We start from the raw sequence: 26,966 nt of genomic DNA, 5'->3' as shown, positions 1-26,966 counted from the left end.
AGAATTCAGATAAATGTCTCGGAGTGACATTTACCGTTCATATATAATGCGTCGATGTAAAATGATATATAGCTCTTTAAGGAAGAAATCAAACATATTTGCAGAGATTTCGTCATTGTCCACTTATCACCATACGTCATTACAGCCTTGCGATTGCGTAGAGAAAAAAAATCGATATCTGAATTTGTATCTTCTTTACTTAGAATTCTGAGATGTTACTATTATAAACCTCTTATTTATATACATTTACAGTTACTGGAGGATATTTAATAAGAATCAGATTATCAAAATTTAGTATAAACTGTCAACGAGCGCATCTTTTCCTACTGAAGACTTATTATAATTAATGTCTTTAACTTCATAGGGCCTTATATTAATTTGCTCAGCTGATCGGGTATGCTAGAAAGTATGGTGTCTGATTTGGTACACTTTGCGCGTTGTGTTGTCGATAGCGACAACACAAACCTACATCGTATCTGACATTGCGACAATACGCCGCGCGACAACGCGCCCTTTGGTGCCCTACGTTAGCGACAGGACGACTAGACGACAGTGAAACAACGCGCCGTTTGGCGCTTTGTCGTGCTGTCGCTAGCGACATTACAAAAGTGGTCCAAATCAGCCATCATAGGAAAGTACACTGTATAACCTTTTTCATTATACCAAAATAAGTCTAGTTTATTAGAATATCCAAGTGACAAATAATGCAAGTTTTAAAGTGGTTTGTAAATGTTTGTTGTAGTGGTGTGTGTGTAGAGACAAAAGGGTGTGCGTGTGTTTTGGGTTGTTTTCTGTGATTTTGTGCTTTGTTTTAATCACATTATTGGTTTGGTCAGTTACTGGGGTTTTATTGAGTTGTACGGTCTATTTAAAGGTCTGTAAGTTCTTTTGATGGTCAAATGTCTACGTTCTTGAAATGGTTAGCATGGTTTAAGTGTTGTTTTTTTAAATGTTTTCTTACGCTTTAATTGGCTTGTAGGATTTTTAATGGTTTACACAGTTTTAACTGTTTTGAACAGTTTTAATTATTTTGTACGTATTTTAATGGTTTGTATGATAGTATGCACGGGATTTCAATAACTTCTTCTTGTAAGTGTGCGCGCGCGTGCGTGCGTTGGTTGTGCTCACTTTTCAGTGAGAGCGACTGTAACTTTAAGTTTGTTTTAAGGGTGTTTTATTTTCTTTCATTTAATTGTGTAGAAATTGTGTAGAAATAACAATTTGATTTAAAAAAATGATATTATATCGTCTAGGAAAATACATTCCTTTCGATTTAGTAAAATCAGTGTGTATATTCAAACTTTCATTCCAGAGTAGATATGTACATTTTCCCCTAAGCATGGCTTTAATTGCAGATATGGTCAAAAGGTATAACAATGTGACAGTTTCTATTTACTTCGGATCAGTAAAAAAACGATACTGCACAAGTGCCTAGAGTTGCGGTTAGACTGTACTAAAATCCCAGATGGACTTTAACCTCCTGCATTCTTATTCCTTCAACTCATCAGTTGTTTGTAGCTATATATTTACTACATCTTTTTCTGAATCTCAGGTGTTAAAAAATTAAAGCAGTTTGAGCGCGTTTGGTTCCATTTAATGTTCCATTTTAATAAAAAAAATTACGGTCCCATTTTATATAACATTTCCAATACTTTACACAGTTACCTGTTAAACCAGGTAAATCAAAAATCGCGCTGATTCAGCGCGTTGATATTCCAAACAAAGATGGCCTTATAAAACGCAGTTACACCGCTATTTTACGTTCGGTACAAAGCAGCGATTGTGACAAGTTTACATTTTTTGTGACAATAAGGGGAGCAGCGGCGCGTGACATTCTTGTCTTGTTTTTTTTCTTACCTCATACGACGTTGACCTGTCAACCGCGGTTAAAACAGATACATCGCATGTTAGTAAATTCTAAATATAGATTTATATCGCCTGAACAAAGCGGTAGTGAAATTGCGCAGTTGGCTAAAATGTTGTTACTATTTACCGGGCGGATATAAACAAATGTTTTCGGTGAAGGTAGTGGCAACGTATCAAATACACTCGTAAGGTAAAGGGGAATTTCGTACAGGAAGTTGCAAAATCAGCTTTATATTTACGAAAGGTCGATTTAGTTGTTTTTGCGAAATGCGCAGTATTTTAAACTACGGTTACCAAGCCTTCTTTCTCTTTGCTGAGAAATCATCAGCAGAGATTGACTAATACAGGCCGAATGTGTGTTGTAAAGTTTAGAAATATTGTTAGGTGTGTCAAATTTGAACTCTTTGTCAATGCGATGTCCCTTTACACTTAACATGTTCAATAGCGTTAACGCCCAGTTATTAAACGAACTTTTAATGCAGTCTATTTTTGCATCAGGACGTGACGCATTGAAACGGGCGTTCTTTTATTTGTATGTATAGCCGTTAAAATTCGTATTAAAGAAAACAGAAAGGTATGGTTTCAGAGAAACTTAGCCAGGTTCGAGATCTTATTGGACCATAGTTAAAAAATTTATTTAGGATTTTTTTCCGCATTTTCATAGGTTTATTTTTACAAACCAATACATTTATATTAAAGTACCTACTTAGTATGTAAAAATGTTTATAACCAAATTCACCAATAATTCATTTACAGTTGAGATATCCGAGTTTAAAACCACCTCCATATAGCAACCACAATTTTTGAGGACGTCTTGTCATCTAACCTTTAATTACAGATTTATATCAATTAAATGTCCTGTTTTACGTTAGATTTAGTGCTGGGATTTAAAACAAAACATACAAGGGCCATCACTGAGCAGGGGTCACTCTTAACTTTTTTCAAACACATCGGAAGAATATTGTTGTGAAGGGGTTTCAAAGAAACATGGCAAAATTCAATAACATGACCTTTCGTGGTAAGAGAAACTTTAAGGTCAAGGACAGACTTAAATATTTAACATGTTGGTTTTGAATAAGTGTTAAGAATAAATCAAATCTGCAAATAAATAAGAAAGTGATCACAATTTAAGTTAAATTCTTAATGACCTTCTGAGTCAATGTAAAGTTTTAGTTGAAGTCTTCTTGAAGGTCTTGAAGACCATCTATAAATTAACAATGGTTATAGGCAATTACATTAAAAATCAAAAGAGCAAAATTAAACATTTGACCTTTGGAGGTCAAGGTCATTATAAGTATTGTTCCAGGTCATTTATGAGTCAATGTCTTTAATGGTCAAGGTCAGTCTGTTCTATTTAAGGGATTGTCCACAGCATTGTGTCCAAGAATGAAGTTTTCAGACAGCAATGTCAAGGACACACCAGGTCTGTATTTTAATAAAATGTTACGTTTTAGCCAAGGGTTTTGTAACTTCCTTAGAAAGTGGGGCTTGGAATGGGGAGAGAAATACATTTATTACCGCAATCTAGTTCCTTTTAACACTTATCACGCTAAATATCTTATATGAACTGGCCCATCTTTCAATCTGGACAAAACCATCGTTTTTATGGTATATTTCAAAATAAGAATATTATACTACATGCAGCTCATGATCAGATGACACGGATTTTGCTGGCTAATTTTGGTCTGCATGGGTTGCGTAGGTAGATTCAATTGCATACAGAAGACTTCGTGTTATTTTGTGTACATTTTCGGCCAGACAGATAACCCACCTTCAATGCTGTCATAACAAAGTCCATAAGATAACAAAATTATATTGCATTCACATATTTTATTTCATTTTCATCAATGTATTGTTCGATACAATATCAAACTGGTCACAACATCATCTCAAAAATACAGGAACATGAATAACTTTTACAATGATTAACACAAACATATGAACAGACAAAAACAGATAAATCTTTATAGCTCATAAAATAAAAAATAATAATAAAAAAAAATTCAAAACAATGATAAATTTTTGACAAGAGATAAATTAAGCTTCACCCAAGGTAATGGCAACAAGCCTTTAAAATGTTTTGAAGATATTTAAACAAATTTCCCTAACAAAAATCTGTATACACACCGTTTTAACAACAATATTAAAAGCACTTCTTTCAATCAAGACAATATTCAAAGAATTCAGAAAATAGAAAACCATAAAGGATATTAATTAAATAAACAGCTTTATTAATCATTATCATACATATTTTCCTTAATAAGACTGTAAGATTTGTAACTTAAGCAATTTTAACAAGCACTTTTTCATATAAAATCATTTCTCGAAAATAGAAACTTCTTACGTGTATCTAACTTCAAAGTAAACTTCTCTATAATTTGATATCTAACTAGATATGATGAATAATTTATCCGCTTTTGGCGACTCAGCTGTTTAAAGATAGAATCTTTATCTCTTTAAAAAGAAAATTAATCTTAAATAACTCTGTCTATAATTAGGAAATTATTTCACAGAACAGTATTTTTAACCTTCCTATTCAATTGTGAAACTCATTGCTTAGAAAAAGTTTATTTTTCTTGTCTATTTTTCGCACTTACATCATAGGTTAAATATATGTGTATTCTGAAATTCTTGAAAAAATCTAATGAAGGGAATTCATTCTGCCAAAGTGTGATGAATCAGAAAACAATACTTTTTAATAAATGATTGGGAGAAAAAAAATCTGTTTTAAGCATAAAGTCAAACATGTTTTAATTAAACGCAAAAAATGAATCAAACTACATGTTCTTTACGCAAAGAATGAGCCTTTTGATTTAGCACCCACATTTTATGTATAAATAAAAACCTTACACATAGTTAACAAGGTTGCAAAAAGCACAACCCTGTTCGACGACGCATCAAAAATATATCTCCAACGATCGATGAATAAATATGCACGATGGATGATGACTCAATTGCAGTGTGTTAATGATACATACAAGTTATAAATGACATTTCACAGCGTAATTTGTAAAAAAAAATTGTTTTTTGGTATCTTAACAATCTTTCCAGGAAAAACAGTGAAAAAATTAAAAATCTAATTTAGCTTTAAGGAAGATGGAAAAGAAAAAAAAAAGCTTGAAATTATCCTAAATTTGTCACAAATTTAAGGGGATTTCCATCTTGTGATTGTGACATAACATATCCCTTGAGGCTATTAATTAAACGATCCACACAAAAATAAAATTAAATGATCCACACAAAAATAAAATATGTACGAAAAAAGTTTTTTTTTTAGTGATTTGCAAACTTAAAGATCATTTGTATATTTCAAACATGAATTTGTATGTGTTGAATTCTTTATACCATGGATAATCCTAAGAAAATTAAAAGTATGTCAGTGATAAAAGAACAGTCTATTGTTCTTTTGGAAAGAAAAAACAACAACAAATAAAAAAAAAACAAAGATAAATGCGCTATTTAAAGAACGGCATGAGTGTAATATTTACATATCACATACAGATGGAATGTCAAAAATGTACACTGAATTTAACTATATTAATCACAAAATAAAACAATTGTACATCAACATACTGGAAATTAGACCTTGGTTGAAATGTTGCTGATTTCCTATTAAACTTTAATAAGCCTCATTCTTAAAAAAAAAGAGAATTCTTTAATACAAAACACAAAACTTTATTAAGTCCTAAACAACATGTACTTTCAGCAAATTTTGATTGTCATTTAAATTGTATGAATGTAACTTTATGACTCGATGCCAAATTCTACTCGGACTATAGTAAGTCAACAAACATGGCTGCTGAAACTGTCTTTTTTAATTAAAAACGTAAAATTTAAGCCACAAAAACAGCAAAATTCTCACCAAGGTCTTCTGCAAATCTTAGGAATGAGAACTGAAAAGAACAATGTCAAACATGAAAAAATAGCACTTATTTAACACCAGTACAAAGTACTGCGTTTCGTAAATAGTAATAACAATTTCCTTGAATATCACGTATTATTAAACATTCTTCATAACCAAACCCCTGATCTTAAACAATATACTTGATGCATACATGTACATTCTTTTATTGATATATCATGTATACACTTATTATGAAGTCATAGCATTCTTTGGGGGCATTTTTACTTCATAGCCTATGACAATGATTGAATAACAATTAATTCATATAATTCATAGAAATAATTCACTGTGACAATCATTAGTTCACAAGAAGCAAGCAAAATGGACCTAACAAATTTTTTTTAAAGTGCACCCGTAAACAAAAACAACAAACTATTGAACAACTGATTTACAAAAGTGTGTGGAACTTGATAATCAAATTTATGTACAATTCCTTCAAACTTTATGTTTCAGGTCTCCAAATTCTTAAAAATCTTTCCATAAAAATCTTAATACTTAAATTGTTTCACATCTACCTAGGTCAAGGTCATCACAATACCAAATCATCAAAATTCAAAATAGCACTAAAAACAACAACTGTCACTTGTCTCAAAACACCGATGTGAAAATATAGTGCTGATGTCAAATATACTGAAAATAAAACATTAGGATATTTAAAGCATGTGAAAACATTTAGTCAGTGCTTGTGTACTATATAGATATCAACCAAAACAATCAACAATATCCAAAGGGAAAAGAGCATGCATTTACAAACATTTAGTTTAAAAAAAAAAAAAAAAAAAACAGGAAAATTCCATCTTTGGAGTTTCTATTAGTTATCATATGATCTTATTCTTTGTTAAACAAAGCTGGTGTAGTTTGACCTATCCTGTTGTTGTAATATTAATGCTGGTACAAAATGATCTATTCTGTTGTTGTTATAATGAAGCAGGTATAAATTAACCTATCCTGTTGTTCTTACCAAATGAAGCTTCATGTACTGATGTAGTATAGTTTGATATATCCTGTTAAAGCAGGTATAAATTGACCTATCCTGTTGTTCTTACATGTACTGATGTAGTATAGTTTGACATATCCTGTTAAAGCAGGTATAAATTGACCTATCCTGTCGTTCTTACCAAATGAAGCTAGTGCAGTTTGACCTATGACATATCCTGTTGTTCTTACTAAATGAAACTGGTGTAATTTGACCTATTTTGTTGTTCTTAATAAATAAAGCTAGTGTAGTATGTTACCTAAACATTTCTTGTTCTCATTTTAAGTATCATTGGTGTTATTAAACCTATCAACCTGATTTTTTTTTAAAAATGACTGAATTTTGACAATCTTTCAGTTGTTTTGTTAAATGTATGAAACAGGTAAAAGTCAACAATTTATCCTTGAAATAAATACTATACTAAAGATATTTATAACTCCAAGGACTGACCATCAACCTGTTACATAAATAAATGTGTTTACGTTTATAAATCAGACTTAAACAAGATATTCACCAATGTTCCCTTAAGCTGTTTCGGTTAAGATTTTTTTCCCCTTAAAACTAGTTGTATATAGCAATAATACCACACAATCTGTCAAGTCGTAATTTATGACTGATCGTTTAGCTATCTTAATCATGTAAAAAAAATCTATAGTGAATTTTAAACGTGAAATTTGCATCGTAGTTGGTAAACAAACGGCATGTAGGTAAGACTGAAAGATAAAATCATGTGCATTAATATTAAAATAATTGTTTGTTGTTTTATCTGCAATTATATAGTCAACTGCCCCGACAACGTCCCGATTCAATCTTGTCTTTGCAATAATCACAACCGAATGCTTTTTAATAACCTAGATCACTGTTTCGTTGTCAACATAAAATGTGTTGATGTACTATGGCGATGATGAAACTTTAATGGGATGCTACAGAAATGCACAAGTTTTGAGGTATAAAGTATGTTCGTCTATGAATTCATCAATGAGCATTGTGTGACGATTTTAAATGATTTTAGGCGATAAGATGATTTTATGAAGTATATGTATTTTAAAATGCAATAACTTCCATGTCAAGTTTATATGATATATATAGCACATTCTTGCAGATTTTTTTTCACACAAGTTTGTAACACATGTGTCTTAGAATTAGAGATGTAGCACATTTGTTCAGTTCCGAGCATACTTTTATACTGAGTATACATGACACCAGTGCCCAGTTTTTTCTTTCTCCTGATGTAACACGTCAAGTTTTTGTACACTTTTTATCAGAATGCGCAAAAACTGGGTCTATGTCATGCTTTGTTTCAAAGTTTGATTATCAAATGAACACTTCGTTGTTTTGTTGCCAATATGGCGAACATCGCATGCGTCACCAATGGCAACTTGTCTTGGGGGGAAATGGGTATAAACCATACCCATATGGTAGAATGAGTCCTTTGAACGTAGGATACTAAGAATGATAAATCTATGGATGGAATATGATGAAGTTTGTAGTAGTCCCTCTTCAAAACGCAAGAAATGGCTACAGCCGCGGCTCCGTTTTAACAATAACAGAATCATGATGCATAGATTCTGAATATTTTGGGTAGCCGTGGTGGCTGTATGATTGCTGTGAGACCTGTGGCAATATTGTCTGTGTTGGGGGTGAGTCATGACGTATAGAGTTACCGAGATACAACGGTTGAGCTGTAACAACGTGTATTTTGTTTGCTTCTGCAAATCTCTGAAGAGCATCATATCTGTTTTTCAAAGCACTTAGTTCCATTCTTACAATGTCATTTTCCCTTTGTAGACGTTCAACTTCACTTCTGAGACCATCTTTTTCCACTTCCAACACCTCTTTTTGCGATATTCTCTTTTCCCTACAATTGGCCGCGTACCCACGATTTTTAAGAGTTCTCCGACGCTGTTTCAACTTGATCACTTCATCGCGCGTCAGACCTTTGAGCATGCGATTTAGCTCTTTAACAGACAATGCAATCAGCTCTTCATCGGAGACAGACTTGTGGCTTGGGGGTTGCATGTGAATACCCTCCGACTTTATCTGCGACAGGAAAATCTGAAAATATATAAACATGTACATTTTATAATTTATTATTTTATTATGTGAAGTAATAACCAAATCCTTTAATATTTGCTCATTTCCTTTTTTCACTGTCACCTTCCTGCATGGTGTAGTGTATTGAAAAGTCATCAAAGTAACAACAGTCTTAAATGATTAAAGAAAAGAACAATGTACCCACTGTAAGAGGTTAAAAGTAAGTAGATATTAAACTCTTTTCCTCGTCAGCTATTCGATTATATAATACAAGTGATGACTGAGTTATAGCGTACAAACAGTTTCCTCAATGCATGAACTGAAAACAATAAGGAAAATCTTGGAAAATTTTTGAATGCTCTATAGTTCACAAGAAAGATCTAAAGAAAATGCAAGAATTCAGTTTTTGAACAGCCAATGGCAGGTTGATCATGACTTTTTAAGTTCTATTTTACTTTTTAACATGTGACTTATCTATGAATAATTAATTAACATTAGTTTATTTAGTGCATCCCCTTCTCCAGGCATTACTGAATTTACCCACAAGAATTTTTATTAAAATATATTCTACATTCTATTACTGTACACACGTAAAATATACATAAATAATCTATTGCGTCTTAAAATTTCAAATTACAATAACATTTTAAACATACTTGACCTAGTTTACCTATACCAACAAGATAGCTCAATAGTGTATCAAATACATGCCTTTACAAGGTAAAATTTGCTGACCTAAGCTAAAACTGTGTCTCAATAAGAATGGTTTACTGTGGATAAAACTTATTCAGATGTACGTTGACTGATATTGTACAAAGATAACCTGATAGTATCTTAATAATAATATTAACCCAACTACATGTAAATTGCCTTTGAGACATTTGAAAATTATTAAAACAATTAGTTAAACGTTTCATTTGTGATTGAAACACAAAAGTTTGATGTTACTGGTTTAAATAAATATCTTTAAATCTCTTTGTCAATTGAACTCAATTTGTACTAAATAGACTACTTACATAATCAAGTCAGTTAATTGGAGGATCATTAATATTAATAAACGTTCATGTATATATTAAATATTACACTGAATAAAAACAACTCGACTGAAGTGTGAAAATCAATACTGAAAGTTCTAATTTGGTACATGCAGCATCGATCCGTATTGAAAAGGGCGCAAATGAAAAGGGCGCATAATTATACATGATTAATTTGCACAACTGAACGCCCGCCACCAGCATGAAACAATGTGCATGCATGTCCTTACATAAAAATCTTAACGTTCAATAAACAGATTGGCTGCAACAGGTTCAAACATTGTCTATAGACTTCCCAATAATCCCAGAGCCCTTTTATTGACAATTCAATGAATAACCTTGCTTCAATGCTGATGAGTCATCATCCCCTGTGAAAACTGCACCAATCAATAATGTTAAAGGAAAAAACATTTCATTGTTGCTTTTTTTTACTGCAAAATAACTGCTTTAATTAAAACAGATTATTCTGGCCAATGGTATGTTTTCCTACTAATTATGAAAATTGTGACCTTAACTGAAACATTTCCTGGTGCATGCGAGTTTTTGTGTGTCCTTCATAACGATATTCCTTTAAAATGTTCAATATTCATTTTTGTATTAATTAATGGACTTTCTTAGATGAAACTTGACAAATAAATTTTTTAATTATAGCCGAATAGGTCGGAGGCGATTATTATTTTAAATAAAATATTCATAAGAATTTTCCAACATTGTGAGTTTGTGACACACCTATCTAAACTAGTCGTATTCTGTTGAATAATAAGCCTTTCTTTACTAGAGAATTTTTATCATTCTGCAAAAAGTGAAATCGTTTCGTAAGCAGTATTGAAAATAGATTTTGTGCTACGATTTCCAGTGAATCATTTTTATCCTACATGTAAATTACAATAAACGCAAAACATATATTTTACACGATGATATTCATCAAATTATATTACAATAGCAAGCGATAATTTACTGTTTTTTTGTTTGTTTTTTTTTTTAATGATGTGCAAAATTTATTCCTTTTTGATCCTTTTTTATTGTTATTCAAACCTTTTTTCCTCTGTCAGCCATAATGACAAAATCTAGTATGGCAATTTAATAATAAACAATTTGAAACATATTGGCATGATTGATTGAAAAGAAACATATGGCCATCTCATCAGCTGATAAACTAGGCAAAAAAACGATAAAAATATGTCATAGCGCCACTGACACGTTAGAGCTGATGTGTCCTCACCGTGTACTACTAGCAACCACCTGTTACACTGCAATAATCTTGGAAATCTGTTCACATCAGCAACACGCGGCAGGCTGACTCATCAATTGCCAGATCAATAACTCTGCCAATACAATGTCTCGGGACACCAGTCGACTTAACCGATGACTCATTCGAGCAACATCATCAAAATTGCCTGTATTAGGAAGACTGGTAGAAGAAAGAAAAAACCCAATGCCGAAACAACTGTCTGCTACATGTTGCTAGTCATAGATTACTCATTTCAGCTCAGAGACATGCAACAAATTGTCTTGTAGGAGAAATAGGGGACACAAATTAAACCACTTGTGGAATCCACTGACAAGAGTGGAACACTGATCAATAAAACTGCTGAGTCATCAGGAGCTTGAATGTGAAATCATCTCTCAACAGAATGTCTGACTTCTACATTGCTATTTAATGACAATATACCCTGCATTATTCAGCCTTAGCATTGGTATGGATTTTTGAAGAAAAAAAAAATCACAAACTTAATTTAAGGTCTTTACTTAAAATGTTAAAATTGCTGGTTAAGGATATATTTATGTATATATTGTTTTGTACTCATTATAGTGGTATTGTGGTCACATTGTATATATGTGTTTTTTTGGGGGGAAAAAAGCATTTCTACATTGTAGTGATTCTTTTTGTAAGTTTTCGGGGGTTCTTTTTTTGTTTTTTTGTCATACACTATACAGGGCATTTTTTCCTTCTATAGCAGGGGCCGTTATAGGGCTGCTTCCCCAAAGAAAAATTCTTTCAAATCATGCAGTTTTCCCCAAAAATTGAATTTACATCAAGTTTTTTCTTTTCCTTTTGCTATTATTCCATGTAATTTTTCCAAAAATTAAGGACAGGGCTGCTTCCTCAACCTGTGAAAAAAGCCCTGCTATACTTATAGTGTAGAAAGTTAAATATACAGACACTTTACCATTAATTGTCTTGAACTTAGTTGGTCAAAAGGTATACAAAAATTATTACAGAAAAGGATGAAACCATCAAACATGATGAAAATTTAATGCGATAATTTTTCAGACAACTTGACACCTTACTATCTTTTTTCTCTTCAATGTAAAACGTTAGTTCTATATTTTCTTAATCAATGACATAATGATTCCTGTTTCAAACTGGGTGTGTCTCCCATGATGACATTCTTTACCATCAAAACAACTAAAATGTCATTTGAATCTAAATACGCTCTCTTGGTTTCTAATTTAGATCATTTCTGCGACCACAATAGACCGCAATTTACTCTATAATAATCTCAGTTTCACAAGAGACAGCTTATGAATGGGTGAATGACGTCAGCACAGCTTTTCTCAAGCCATTTCTACTATGATGTCAAATATGTTTTCCTGGAAAATCGACACTATTAAAGCATTTACAATCTAGGAAGAGCGTCATTTGATGAGATTCCGTATTTAGCTCTGAACTGCAGAAAATAGCTTGTGGTTTCCATATACAGCATTAATAATGTCAATTTTAGAAACTCTCTCAAAGAAATAGTCAATATAGTTGTCTGAAATAGCATAACATAGACGGATAAAACTACAAGGAAAAAAAGACATAAGAGTAATCTTTGTATTCTCGGCAATAAGATTAGTATTAATTTAGAGCTATTAATATATTTCTGTGCGTAGGGAAAAAACGGATTGGTAAAATAAATTTATAGAGAAAAGGAGAACTAAATACAGCAGCATTTAAGATGAAGTGCAAATGAACTCTAAATTGGTAACAAATTAAACAGCTGATCGCGTCAATGGAATAGTAAATTTTAACAGAAACGTTACAGTACTATATCTAATCAATAAAATAATGTATTTTAAGGCTGATATTAAAGTTTTTAGCACGGATATAAAAAATATGGCATTTTTTACTGGGCTAAATAACCAGAGCTAAATATACAAAAACACCTTAAAACCGAAATCTTTGGCTGAATCTTTTTTTTCAAATTCACACCCATAATGATATGACTGTTCTTTTTAAATTTAGAAATTCAAATTTCACCTCACAATTTGTGATTTACTATTATTATAACATTACCAGTATGTTCTAAATGTTAACCTTCTAAAATTCAGTACATATTTAAATCAAGTTTCAACTCATACAAATGCAGTACAGTATAAATTATATAAATTATAATAATGATATATATCTATATATATATAATTTATATTATTAAATAAGTTGCTTATTTAATTAATCAGTAAACACAAGTCACGACTATGGTAAATCTATTTTTAGAATAAACATTATCTGTATTCTGTATAGTTACTGAACAGCGCAATAGTCTATTTATAGCTACCGCCTAATGTTTACGTTGGTGACTCCTTAGCAAACAGTGCTTCCGTGTAAATATTTCGGTTCTTATTATTAAATTCAAATGCTTATATCAACTTTTTCATGTAAAACAGGTCAAGTTTAACACTGGTACACCTCCAATAAAAATATATATCATGGTCTTTAAGGTAGAATAAACAGATTAAGATTTTTGGTTAACAATTCAAACATAACAGAATGCAGTGTATTTATTTATAACTGGGTTACTTTGGTTTATTTTTTTCTATAACCGCAAGGAAAATTATTTATAGTGCTTAGTCAGGACTTGAATAAAAAAAGTTCAAGGAAGACAGAAACCCAGTTAAACGAAATAACTGAGATTGAGATTAAAGAAACTAAATGTCTATTCACACCTGTCTCATTTCTTCCATTTAATCATTACTGAAATATTATCAAGAAATTGAAACACTTGCATTTATTGCTGAGTAAGGACAAAATTAGAAAGGCAGTTGTTTGGTAGGAAAGATTGTTGTTTAGTGCTGAGACACTTCAAAGGCTGCTGTTTAGTGCTGAGAAAAGCTGATCTAATATGCATTACAATAGACTTATCATTATGACAAAGATCTAGATCTATCAAAGTAGAATTATTAAATTATGACCAACAGCTTTGAATTAGAGCCTTTTTTTATTAACCTATAAATTTATGCCATTTTACTCCCTAGAAACTTCCACGAGAGACAAATTAATCTGTCACATGTAAAAAATGGAATAAAGAAATGTTTCTTTGGTGGAGGGGATTTTTTTTTCAGAAGTGAGGGTGAGATGCGCAGGCTGGTCTGGATCCATGCTGGTCATAAACCCATTATGTTGGATCTGTCATGGCACGGCTCATAGTCATAAGATTCCTTCCCAAAATAAAAAAAAAAACAAAAGGCCCAAAATAAAGGAAGTATGAAAAGAAAATGTTAGAAATTATTATCAGAATAAGTTTAAATTAATATCTTTTTCATTTTTAATAACATAATTCAGGAAATGAATATTTTAAGACATCAAATGCTTCAGATATATTTCATGTAAATGTAAAAAAAAGCTCTTACTTTTGAAACTAGTTTTTGAAATGACAAGATTCAAATTTTACATGTTAATTAAGCCTTTTCATTAAATTTTGAAGGCTAATTTCTTTGTTAGTATTTTCTTTATATATATAAGAAGGCTATTGTCCCAGTTCTTGTTCATAGTTTAATATAAATGTTACACAATTCTGACTTCTGTGTCCTTATGAATTTTAAACAAATATTACAACTTTAGTTATTGAAAATGAATTATAAATTAAAGAACTTTCCTGTAAATAACTGAAAATCAAAACAGCTAACTTTACTAATAATTGTAGTACCACATGTAACTAAGTTTGTTTTTTCGGGGTTTTCTGTTTTCATGTTGCCATTAGCATTAAGATTTAGGAACTTAAAAACTTTTTTTAACTTTTCAATCTTTTAGTTACTTAAGAACAATCTCTGGCCGCTGATCTTGGTCACAGTTGACAGGCTTAAAGTTATAGTTTAATACTGAGGAATGGTCAACAAGGGGAAAAGCAGACAAGCAATTAATTTATAAATGAATCCAATGAATGTGAACAATTTATGTATACAGTACTGTACTTACTATTATTTTGATTTAACTTTATTTTGCCAAACAGTAGTAACTGTTAGAAACATTGAATTTAACAGAATAAATGGGATTAATGAATTTGGTCCAATTTAAAATTCACCAATTAGGCCCTAAAAGTATTTAGTACATAATCAATTGTTTCTGACTCACTCAGAGTCAGCTAAAAGATATTTAACCCAAAATTTAAGGTAGGGCCAAAATTAATAACTTTATTAGTTTATATATAAACATCAATAAGTATTATTATTTAATAATGTTTACAGGTTTTATAATTTACATGATACTTTAATTCTTCATTTCTTTTAACATTTCATATTCTTTTACTGAGTATTATACAGTTTCATACACTTGATCCTTTTTCCCATGGGCGCATTGTCTATTCAAATCGACGTAAAATAAATTGGCAATCAACAGGTCACGTGCTTCAACAAAATATTTAGTAGATAAACACGAAATACACGAAACTTTTACGTCTTTCTTATATAAACTTTGTAAAGATTATATAAAGTTTTGACAGTGTATGATTTTAACAATATCAACAATTTTCATCAAAATATTAACGTTTAGAAACACAAATAAACGAAGAAAAAGTTAAAAACTAAATGTAAACAAAGAGACGTACTCCACGCCGCTCTTTTCTAAATTTAGTACACAATGAAACTGACCCAAATATTGTATTCATAAACATACCTTTTTACTCATTTTTGTATATCCAAAATCACTGAAAGAATCCAATATATTTGTTCTGTAACTCTACCAACTATATTATGTCTTTAACCCTCTGAAATTCAGTTTATAACCACCAGTTGAATGTGTAGAAAACTGCTTATTACGTAGTTTGTCGTGTGCTTGTACACTATACCGACCGTTGCTTGATTTGCGCCACAGAGCACTATGTATTGACGCAGTAAAACTTGATGAGTCAGCTGTACTGAGTGGCAGTCGATATTTCAATCCAATACCTTTATGAATCAAAATATTTAAGTTTAATAGTTACCACACATATATACAATTCCTTAGATACGACTTCAATAAAGATTGTCAGGTACACTATATCTACTTAGGAAAGAAACATTTGTTTCATTTTGACAAATATCGTTGTGTATTCAGTTTTAATATCTGTGTACTTCGTCTCGCGCGCAACAGGTTTAGCCAATCAGAAACGGCTTTACATATTGTAGAACCGCCCAATATTGCATCAACAAACAATGAAATACTGCGTCGTAGTAAATTTACTTTCCCACGTAGTATCCAACAGAGGGCGTGAGAGTATATAGATTCGCGCCAGAAGGCTACGGCGTAGCTAATTGTAAATGTTACAGAGCAAAAAATATATTCAGATAATAAATAAAACAAAACAGCATTTATAGAATTCCACATCTGTGTTAGATTGAAATGATAACGGTACAATTTCGGATTATTCGGAAATGAAAATTTTCTTTTACTTTCTGTGATTTGATTTTTTGCGACTTTAATCTACTGTACTGTAGATCTACTTCGTCCTGTAAGTACTAGATCGTCTTACTGCACACATATTGTTGTAAATATTGTTGCACATCTAACACCAAGAAGACCATAAAATATACAGTATATAGATATAATCTAGTTCAGACGGCTAAGTTCGAATCCTGAACAACGTCAGTACTGTAGAGTCTATGCCTGTGGTCACCCATCTTTCAAGTTAATTAGTCCGGCATACATTCGCATTTACATATAATATATACAGAGATTTACTTTTTGTTAGCATGTCTGTCTGTAAATGGGAAATGAACTCCGGCAGCATCTGTATTAAGGCAACTTTTGAAACTGTTTATATAACACAAACATAGATCCTAGTCCTAATGCAATGCCAATAAAGCGAACTCATTATGTCAGTCATTACGCTATGTCCTCATTAAGTTGTTGTTTTTGTTGTTGTTTGTTTTTTTTTGGCCAAAGGAATGAAAATAAATTTAATTCATGATAATATTATCATTATTTTATTTTCGGTATAAGTACGCATATGCACGGAATGAAAAGTTATAATGACAGCTTTTGTAAGGTTCTTGGTTTAAAGGCTCATTATATGATTATAATTTTATTTCTGTAAAGCCTTTTTATATTTGTTGTGTCATTATTATATAGTGTCTAAAACTACTGAACCAGAGATGTATGTAACAATGTCTCTGACTCTTTTAGACAATTAGTACAACTATATTAGTATTTTGTATGGAAGCCAAAATACTATTTTTATTTATATTTTGCTACTTTTTTGACAAATAATTTCGCTTAAAGAGCCAATCGCAACTTTTCGGTCCTTTCATTAGAAAATAGCCAAGATGTTCCGATTGGTTTATGGGCAAGTTTGCACGTGCTCTATACTGACTTCAATGGTGATTACTGCAATGCACTACTGCATGGAGTACCTCATTTGAACTGCAAGTCGTTCAAAAGTACAGTTGCCCGCATCGTTTTAAATTCAGCCTACTAGATTTATACCATATGTCTAAACTTTGTTTTTATTTTGAGTACGTTGCACATTTATTGTTACAAAGTTGTCTTTTATATTTTAATGGTACTGTCAATTGCTATTTAGTTATCAGTTTATATCACTGTAAAGCGCATTTGAACGTGTATATGAAAATGACGCTCTATATAAGTTTGGTACATAATAATAATAATAATAATAATAATAATAATAATAATAATAATAATAATAATAATAATAATAATAATGTTAATAACAATAATAATAATAATAATAATGATGATGATGATGATTATGATGGCGATGATGACGATGATGACGACGATGACGATGAGGAGGAAATCTCAAGATTTTTTTTTTACATATATTTTGATATTGAATTCTCTTAACTTAAAATGGACTGCAGGACAAATTATTACACAAATTCGGCTGGTTACAAGAGTTAAGAAATATACGAGTGGTTTCAGGCCCCTCTTTCCTACTATTACGTTAGGTCACAAAACATGTATTGTTTAACCTAAGCCATACTGTTTAATTATTTTATGTTTTTTTGCAGCTGAATCAGTATCAATGATGTAAGATATCTTCCAAGGCTCAACCCGGGGATCGTGGCTTCCAGTCTACATCGGTTACAATTGCGACTCTACCTGCTTATAGTTTGCCCAGTAGATCATTAAAGGAATTCAATATCAAAGTACAATCAAAGCACAGAAGGCGCTGAATTTGTTTGGGTCTCAGAATGTCAGAAAGGTGAAGGTTGTGAGATTGTAAAACAATTTGTTTTTGTATAGTGCCACCAATGCTTTCCAGCGTTTTAATAGTAGTAGATTGGCTATAAGACTATATATTTTATAATTGCAACACTTATATTCAATCCAATGTTTATTTGACTTAAACAATTTGAAAAAAAAATGAGTTGCCTTAACTGGGATTTGAACTCGAGACCTCTCGCTTCCTAAGTGAATGCGCAAACCCCTCGGCCACGGCGAATTTATATGTAAACGGCCTGAAGAAAACCATATTATTCTAAATTATGGTTTGTAACGACGCTAACTTGTGTAAATAATCATGGCGCTTACTATAAGCATGTATATCTTTAAAGAATAAAACAATATTAGAAATCTTCGACCATTCGGGAATTATTTTGCTTGAAAATTAATGCGCCTGTCATGTGACCATATTTACGCAGTGATCTCCCCTGAATTTTTCGGCCTTTGTGTTACATATAAAGGGAAGTAACCGCTTCAAAAAAGCGGACTACTTTCGGCATTTGCAATTAACAGCATTAGAGTCTGAAATTTCGCTACCATTATTTGTTTGTTCTGACAACCCAAACCAACAAAAATAGCTACCAGCAGGGATAGCAAACCTGCAGATAAAACCTTGGTTAAGGTTTACAGATAAAACCTTCGGAAATACCTACAGATAAAACCTTGGTTAAGGTTTACAGATAAAACCTTCGGAAATACTTCCAGATAAAACATTGGTTAAGGTTTACAGATAAAACCTTCGGAAATACTTCCAGATAAAACCTTGGTTAAGGTTTACACATAAAACCTTCGGAAATACTTACAGATAAAACCTTCAGAAATACTTACAGATAAAACCTTCGTCAATGTTTACAGATAAAACTTTTGTCAAATGTTTACAGATAAACCTTGATTAAGTTTTGCAATAAAACATTGGTCAAGTTTTGCAGATGAAACCTTGATTAAGATTTTGGTAAAGTTTAATCAAGGTCCAATCCACCAGGGAGCTTCAAATATGAATGCATGCAGAATATATATTGCGGAAAAACCCACAAACAACAACAACAAAAAACAGAAAAAAGAAACATGATGATGCCACATTAATTAAAATCCGATCAGTTTAACTACGGTGGCATAGAAGGAACATCAGAAATATTTTATCGATCAAGTGCGCACGCGATAGCTACTACGTCCGCACACGATAGCTACAACGTGTGCACGCGATAGCTACTACATGCGCACGCGATAGCCCCTATGTTGGTGAATCATTACGTGCGAGCGTAGTAGCTATCGCGCACGCAAGTAATAGCTTGTACGTGCGCATGTAGCAGCTATCGCGTACGCACGTGTTAGCTATCGAATGCGTACGTAGTAGCTATCGCGTGCGCGCGTAGTAGATAAAATATTTCTGATGGCCCCTTTATGCCATCGTTGTTTAGCAGTGTTTAAAGTTCGCAGTACATTGTCTAATACTGGTATACTGACTGGAATACAAAAATGTTATTGACTTGGCATAGGTAAAATGAAATTTCCTTTTCTTCAGTTATTCTCTGTATTCGTCGGCTTGATAAATTCAAATGTGGGTTAATTTCGACTGAAGATGCACTCCATGCCCGTTGGCCTAAAACAGTAATGTCTGTCATAATGGTTGCTAAAGTGATAGAAATAGTTAATTATAAGTAGAAATAGTTAATTATAAGTCTTTAGATACAAAAAAAAATGGGCAAAAACCTAATGGCGTTGGTATCTCATTAAGGGCAGTTAATACCATTCACTTGAAAATGAGAGATGGATTACCCATTTGCTGACATATGAGCAATAAAAGACTCGAGTGCAATACACTCAGTTGTTCAATAAACAGTATCCAAATTACCATGCACGGTCTTGGCATTGTCGTCAGTGGTGACTAAACATGGGCTGATTTTTATGGGCTAAAACGGAAACACTTAAACAAGATTTGGGCTACAAAACTCTGGAAACAGGCCATGGATTGCAACAAGGGTCATTTACTTTACAACTCAGGGTCCCGCCTTTCAGGTTGCTGTTCCTAGAGGCAAATCTGTTAATGCGAAATTTTAGAAGGAAAACTAAACAAATGCTTTCAAACACAGGTTATCGGCGTGGGACCAAGCCCTACCCCAAGGTACCATCCCCAAGGACCCACTTTACTACCCAAATATACAAATATACTACAAAATCAAACAATTCTATCAAAAATATAATACTGATACTATATACATAGTTTATAGTATCAGTATTATATTTTTTGATAGAATTGTTTGATTTTGTATTGACATGTATTTTGAATGTGTTGAAGTATATTTGGGTAGTATAGTGGGTCCTGGGGGGTGGTACCTTGGGGGTAGGGCTTGGTCTCACGCCGATAACCTGTGCTTTCAAAAACCAAGATACGCGATAGGTTTGACCAATGTCATGAAGGTGCATGACAACGCGTCATCGCAAGCAGAAAAACGTCATGGTACTGCGTACTCACCTGATCTTGGCGAGCTAAAAAATGCCTTTCAGGCCGAAAAGTTGTTTAGTACGGAATGCCGTTAGGGCCATCGCATATGAATGTGTTGATCGGAAACGCGATAGTCGATAGTACGATGGTGAAAACGCGAAATCACGAAACTACGATGGTGAAAAGGCGAAATTACGATGATGAAAACGCGATAGTACGATGATGAAAACGCGACAGTACGATACTACGATGATGAAAACGCGATAAACTATCGTGTTTTCACCATCGTACTGTCGCGTTTTCACCATCGTAGTTTCGTGATTTCGCGTTTTCATCATCGTACTGTCGAGTATCACGTTTCAGATAAAACAATTCAAAGGCGATGACCCTAACGGCATTCCGGAATGCCGTTAGGGCCATCGCCTATGAATGTGTTGACCTGAAACGCGATAGTCGATAGTACGATGGTGAAAACGCGAAATCACGAAACTACGATGATGAAAACGCGATAGTACGATGATGAAAACGCGATAGAACGATGATGAAAACGCGATAGTACGATGATGAAAACACGACAGTACGATGGTGAAAACGCGATAGTACGATGATGAAAACACGACAGTACGATGATGAAAACGCGATAGAACGATGGTGAAAACGCGACAGTACGATGATGAAAACGCGAAATCACGATATAACGATGGTGAAAACGCGGAAGTACGATGATGAAAACACGGTAGTTAATTCTATTATCATCATCGTACTGTCGTATTATCGCGTTTTCGTTATCGTACTGTCGTGTTTTCATCATCGTACTGTCGCGTTTTCACCATGGTGGTTTCGTGATTTCGCGTTTTCATCATCGTACTTTCGAGTATCGTGTTTCAGATCAAACCATTCATAGGCGATGGCCCTAACGGCATTCCGTAGTTCAGCGCATACACATCGGTTCTGCAATATTCCAGTGTTAAAATTCTAAAGTATAAAAAAATGACTTCAAAGGTTGGATCTGGAGACTGAAACTTTGTATGTCTGTTGGAGGTGAATATTTTGAGGGAACCAATTTAGAAAAAATCTATGAACATTCATTTTAGAACACTCCTTATGCACTTACCTACCTGCAAACTGTTGTCTTTAGAGTCAACGCATACGATAGGGATACACTATCGTCAAGGAAAGACAATTTACATCGTTTTTCTACCGAACGCGCCACGAGTAGCTACCCCTTTGTCCTTCATTGAACCTACACTGGACATTTATTATTACGGTTGCTCCAAAAGTTTTTTTAATAAAATTACTTTAAGGACTGCATATGATACTCATCATTTTTGTATGTATATCGTCTGTTTATTTGTGTGTATTTGAGTTTATTTATACTCGCCACCGTTTGTGTACTCTAGTCATTTTAGCGGACAGAGCAAGTTACAGACACAAAAAGATAAGATTCTCCTGGTTCTTTAGCGCGCCAAGTGTTTAGGTGCATATACGGGACGTCGATTTCAAGTCTCATCCGAAAGTCTGTTTAGTAATTTTAGTTGGCCATCCCGGGAATCGAACCCACAATGTCGAGATTACAAGTCTAGCGCTTCAACCGATTCAGCTATTCGTGTTATTTTAGATGATCGTTTTAAATAGCACTTGTACGTTAAAAATTGTCTGTCTTGAAATAAATCGCGTTGTTTTTCTATGACTACCCAGGTACATTTACTTTTTGTTACATCACAAGAAAACTTTGAAAACGATTTTTAATTGAAGTGTGAGACATTGTAACAGGGCATAAAAACTTGATTTTTTATATTTATGTGTTACCTTTTTTAAAATTATGCCCTTAAAGATGTAAAGGTATAAATTATCAACGAGGCTGAGTTCGTTCAATACTTTAAATTGAAATGTCCATCAGTGTATGATCTCAGTATATTACTATATTAATATAAGAGGTTAAAGTCACATCACAACTTCACATCGAGCACTTGTTTAAGCACCAATCAATATATAAACAGTATCAAATTAAGAAGATCAAGCCCAATTATGGATTGGACTCAAATGACACTCAATGACTCATACAAAAATACTCTCAGTCTTGTGGTGTTACTGCAACATACTCAATCCAAAATCCACAATCCTTTTTAAGAATTAATAATCAAGTTATCATTATAAATAACTGAAAATGACAACTCAGAAAACGGCGGGAACAATTACACGCATGACTAACTCATAAAAACAGACAAGGGAAATCACTCATACAGATTTCAATCAATAAACTACAACTGATTATTTCCCTTTGGTTACAAATGCGCGGCACATTATTCCACATAAACGAATGTATTCTTTCCTTTTTTAGAATGGCCAAACACGAGCTTTTTCATTAAATGTTAAAATAATGGCTTTCGAGCACTTATCACATGACGAAAGTAGCGCTTCAAATGTGAAATTATTTGCAGTAAAAGTATCAAATGCAATCAAAGTAGTGTTTTTGAAAAAGTTGAGCTACAATGGGTTTTAAGTTGTGATTGACGATGGGATAGGAGGACTGAAATTTCTGTATATTTCATACAAGGGGTCACAGGGGCATTAGATTTTTAGGCATTACATTATTGTATACCCTTCCAGATAAAGAATTATAAAAACAAGATCAAGTTTAAGAATACCTTTAATGATTTTTGCAATGTGGTTATTTACATATTTACAACATAAAATAAATATCTGTAGCATCAATTTAAACAATAATCGTTAATTTATACTTAAATATCACAAAGGCAAAAGATAACTTGAAAAATATACATATATAGTAATATTATTGCCATAGTATAATATTTGTGTGGAAGTTATAAAACAGCAAGCATTTTTTTTAAGAGAAAAAGGTGAGATTTCTTCATAAAATAACAGCAGTCATGCATATAAAACTATATGAACGTCACAATTATCCAATGAAAAATGACGTTACAAACATGCAGTATTATAAGAATCTATACAATGCCAAACTGTGTAATAGCGATATATTGTAACCCTTTAGTAATCTGTTCATTTTTTGTAATGGATTTGCAAAACTTTCAATATTGAACAGTCCATTAAAAGTTTATGGGATTTAAATGCGAAAATTACAAAAAATATGCATCCAACTGGGTTGGCTCTATGTAAGTGACAAAAACAATTCTCTTGCTATTGCAAAAGGTCAAAGGTTAGCAATCTTTCAAAAATCATATGTATATAAGTTATGTAAGATTTCTTTCTCTTTTGATACCCTGCCTAGATTTACAGCGCCAAAACATAAGTTCTTCACACTTTTATTGAATGAATAAAATTTGTAATGAATAATATACATAAAAGGTAAATCATAATTATTCAACTGAAGTAATTGATCCAGAAACACCTCTCTAATGCCTATTAGTTGACAGAAAAATCTGATTAAAAACTGTGACATAATAACTAAGATTTTTCCAAAGAAAAGGCCTCATCACCTGTGATATGCTGATATTGCAAATTTTACAACAAACATAATATTATGCTAAATAAGATTTAAGCCACTTTAAAGTGACATTATGCCCATCTAAAGGTATATAGTGAGTGAACAGATGAGATTCAAAAAAATTTCATTATGCCATAATCCCTTTTGATTTAATGATTTACTTCGCATTTACAATAAAAAAACCACCAGATTCAAACGAAATTTCAGTAAATACATTTAGAATTTACCTGTAACGTTCAATTTATAAAAAGAGTGGGGCAGTCTTTTTATATTTTAGGCAGATTTTAAATTTTATCTTTAACATTTTCCAATATAATCTGTTGGTCAGACATCATTTAAACAGTCAATATTTTGAAATATAAAGTCAATTCAGCTCAACTTGACAATGAAAATATGAGCATAATGTCACTTTAAAATAGCATACAACAATTTAGCAAGTAACCTTGTATAATAAGTTTTTTTTAAATATATAATTAATTGGTTAAACAAAAAGTGTTAGTATTTAAAACACATAAATGCTTAAATACCTATTTTATCATCTTAGAGAAAAGTCAGTTAAAAAAAATCCTGAATTTCAAAAATTTTACCTTAGAGCTCAAGATCATTTAAAGGTCAGTCAAACTGGAGCTCTTGTGGTCAAGTATGAATTCATTTTTACAAAATAGCTTTGTGACATTATGCTGGCAATGCAATGACAACACTCACTTTGAATGGCAATACTCATAACTACCTTGAAACAATATAGAATTACACTGACTGTATAAAACTATCATTCATTCATTATCATTCTGGTGAAACATAAGTGCTGTTCTCTGTGTCTATTGTTAGAAGTCAATTATAGAATTGAAAACAACTAAATAATATGGCATAAGTTCAGACATATGTTAATACACTTATGTATAACTAGAATATATGTCAATAGAATGGAAATACATGTACACTGGAAATACAATGGCAAGAAATCATTGAAAATGTGATAAATTTTAAGGGGAAAGTACTCATGTTAGCACTAGTAGATCATCTTAAATACAGGCAATGTAAGTGTTAAAATTACAATGTTCGCCACTTAAATACAGGAGGCAATGTAAGTGTTAAAATTACAATGTTCGCCACTTAAATACAGGAGGCAATGTAAGTGTTAAAATTACAATGTTCGCCATTAAATACAGGAGGCAATGTAAGCGTTAAAATAACAATGTTCGCCACTTAAATACAGGAGGCAATGTAAGTGTTAAATAACAATGTTTGCCACTTAAATACAGGAGGCAATGTAAGTGTTAAATAACAATTTTCACCACTTAAATACAGGAGGCAATGTAAGTGTTAAAATTACAATATTTGCCACAAGTCATCGGTGCAAGAGAAAATATTATTATAAACTCTTTTATCAAAATGACTATATTTGAGATTTTTTGGCAACAGGTATTTAGGTGAAAAGATTTCAAAAGTATAACTGAAATAGAAAAACTATAAATAAAATTTGTAAAAATTCAGAATTCAAATTCGAGGGGAATTATAGTAAGAATAAAGGAAGTACACCACGTATATACTGTTTTCTCCAAATAGCCTTCTATTTTCTTGACAGTATATTGCTTGGTTTATTCATTAATAAGGTGTTTTGTGTTGTCAGTGTAAATTATATTTTTCTCAAATACCCCCGTACATATCAATTTTGCTGTCAGTACCTTGGCATGGTTCTGGTTAAGATGGTTGACTTCAAACCACTTGTCCCTTACATTGTTGGTTGGCATCATGCCACAGATTCTGGTTTCTTTCATGTGGAGAGGATATCCAGCTAGCTTGTGGAAAAATGTTGGTGGTTCTACTCAGGTGCCCATTTGTGCCTGAAATAATGCATGGAGGGCCGGGCACCTGAGGTCTTTCTCCACAAGTAAAGCTGGAAAGTTGCCATATAACATTTACAATAAGTGCAACATGAAACCCTGGTGTGTCCTAAAACTCAGCCAAATCTAATAAATAAATTTATAAAAGTTAAAACCTATCCTAGCATTGACGTCAACTATTTCACAGTTTTTACAGAAATCTTGCGGAGTGCCACACTTTCCTTAATTTTATTTTAATTAGGCATATTCACCAAATAACAAATTCCTTGTAACGTAGTAAAACAAAACCACGGCAACATTAACGTAAGATTTTCCAATACTGCCTTGTGCAAACAATAATGAAATAAAATCAGAAATAACCGCAATATCATAAACAATTTCTACATCTTCAGAGAAAATATTTTGCAAATAATTTAATAAAATTAAGATGTACAATGAAAACAACCCTTAAAAATTCTTTATACAAATTAAGCATTTTTACTAAAGGAACTCCATTGAGGTTCAAAAATCTAAAATATGAAGTTTGAAATTCTTACATAGATTAACTGGCGCACTTAAACCAGAAACATAGACAAAAGATAATAAGAAATGTAATTTAAAATTGACTTTTTATGCCATTCTTAGTCTGATTTGAGTTAAAAGTGTTATTGTTGTTTTGATTAATTTTGCACGATGAATATTACTATTCTGGAAAAACAAATGTAGGGAATAATATGATATTTTGCACAAAAGTTATGGGTAAACATCAAATGATGCAAAAATCTCAAAAAAAGTATTTCCTTTCTTATTATATCAAAATAACCTCAGTGGAGTCCCTTTAATAAGACTGTTGGTTAACAGCAAACATCTATTGGTCAAGATAATAATGATGATTATTATTATGATGATGATGATATGATGATGATGATGAAGATTATGATAATTATGATTATGATAAAAAAAACTACATACTGAGCAATGATATGTTATCAAAT

General features: G+C 32.3%; 1 protein-coding gene across 2 annotated transcripts; it reads right to left on the bottom strand.

The window, feature by feature from the left end:
• Positions 1-3,676: 3,676 nt before the first annotated feature.
• On the bottom strand, positions 3,677-16,142 carry LOC132713255 (transcription factor MafK-like). Of its 2 annotated transcripts, XR_009623423.1 has the most exons (3): positions 15,693-16,142; positions 6,871-8,801; positions 3,677-6,798 (listed from the first exon to the last, which is right to left on the bottom strand). XR_009623423.1 is itself a non-coding variant. In XM_060695762.1 (2 exons), the coding sequence occupies exons 1-2, from the start codon at positions 15,702-15,704 to the stop codon at positions 8,265-8,267; spliced, it is 549 nt and encodes a 182-aa protein (XP_060551745.1). In that variant the 5' UTR covers positions 15,705-16,142; the 3' UTR covers positions 3,677-8,264. The 2 variants fall into 2 exon arrangements, 1 of the variants encoding a protein (XP_060551745.1); XM_060695762.1 differs by having other exon boundaries at positions 3,677-8,801.
• Positions 16,143-26,966: the final 10,824 nt, after the last annotated feature.

The sequence above is a fragment of the Ruditapes philippinarum genome, unplaced genomic scaffold (assembly GCF_026571515.1).
Source record: "Ruditapes philippinarum isolate M1 unplaced genomic scaffold, ASM2657151v2 ctg5386_1_1_1_1, whole genome shotgun sequence".
NCBI classification, from domain to species: Eukaryota; Metazoa; Mollusca; class Bivalvia; order Venerida; family Veneridae; genus Ruditapes; species Ruditapes philippinarum.
Note: the sequence above shows the minus strand (reverse complement) of the source record. Positions and strands in the feature narration are given on the sequence as shown.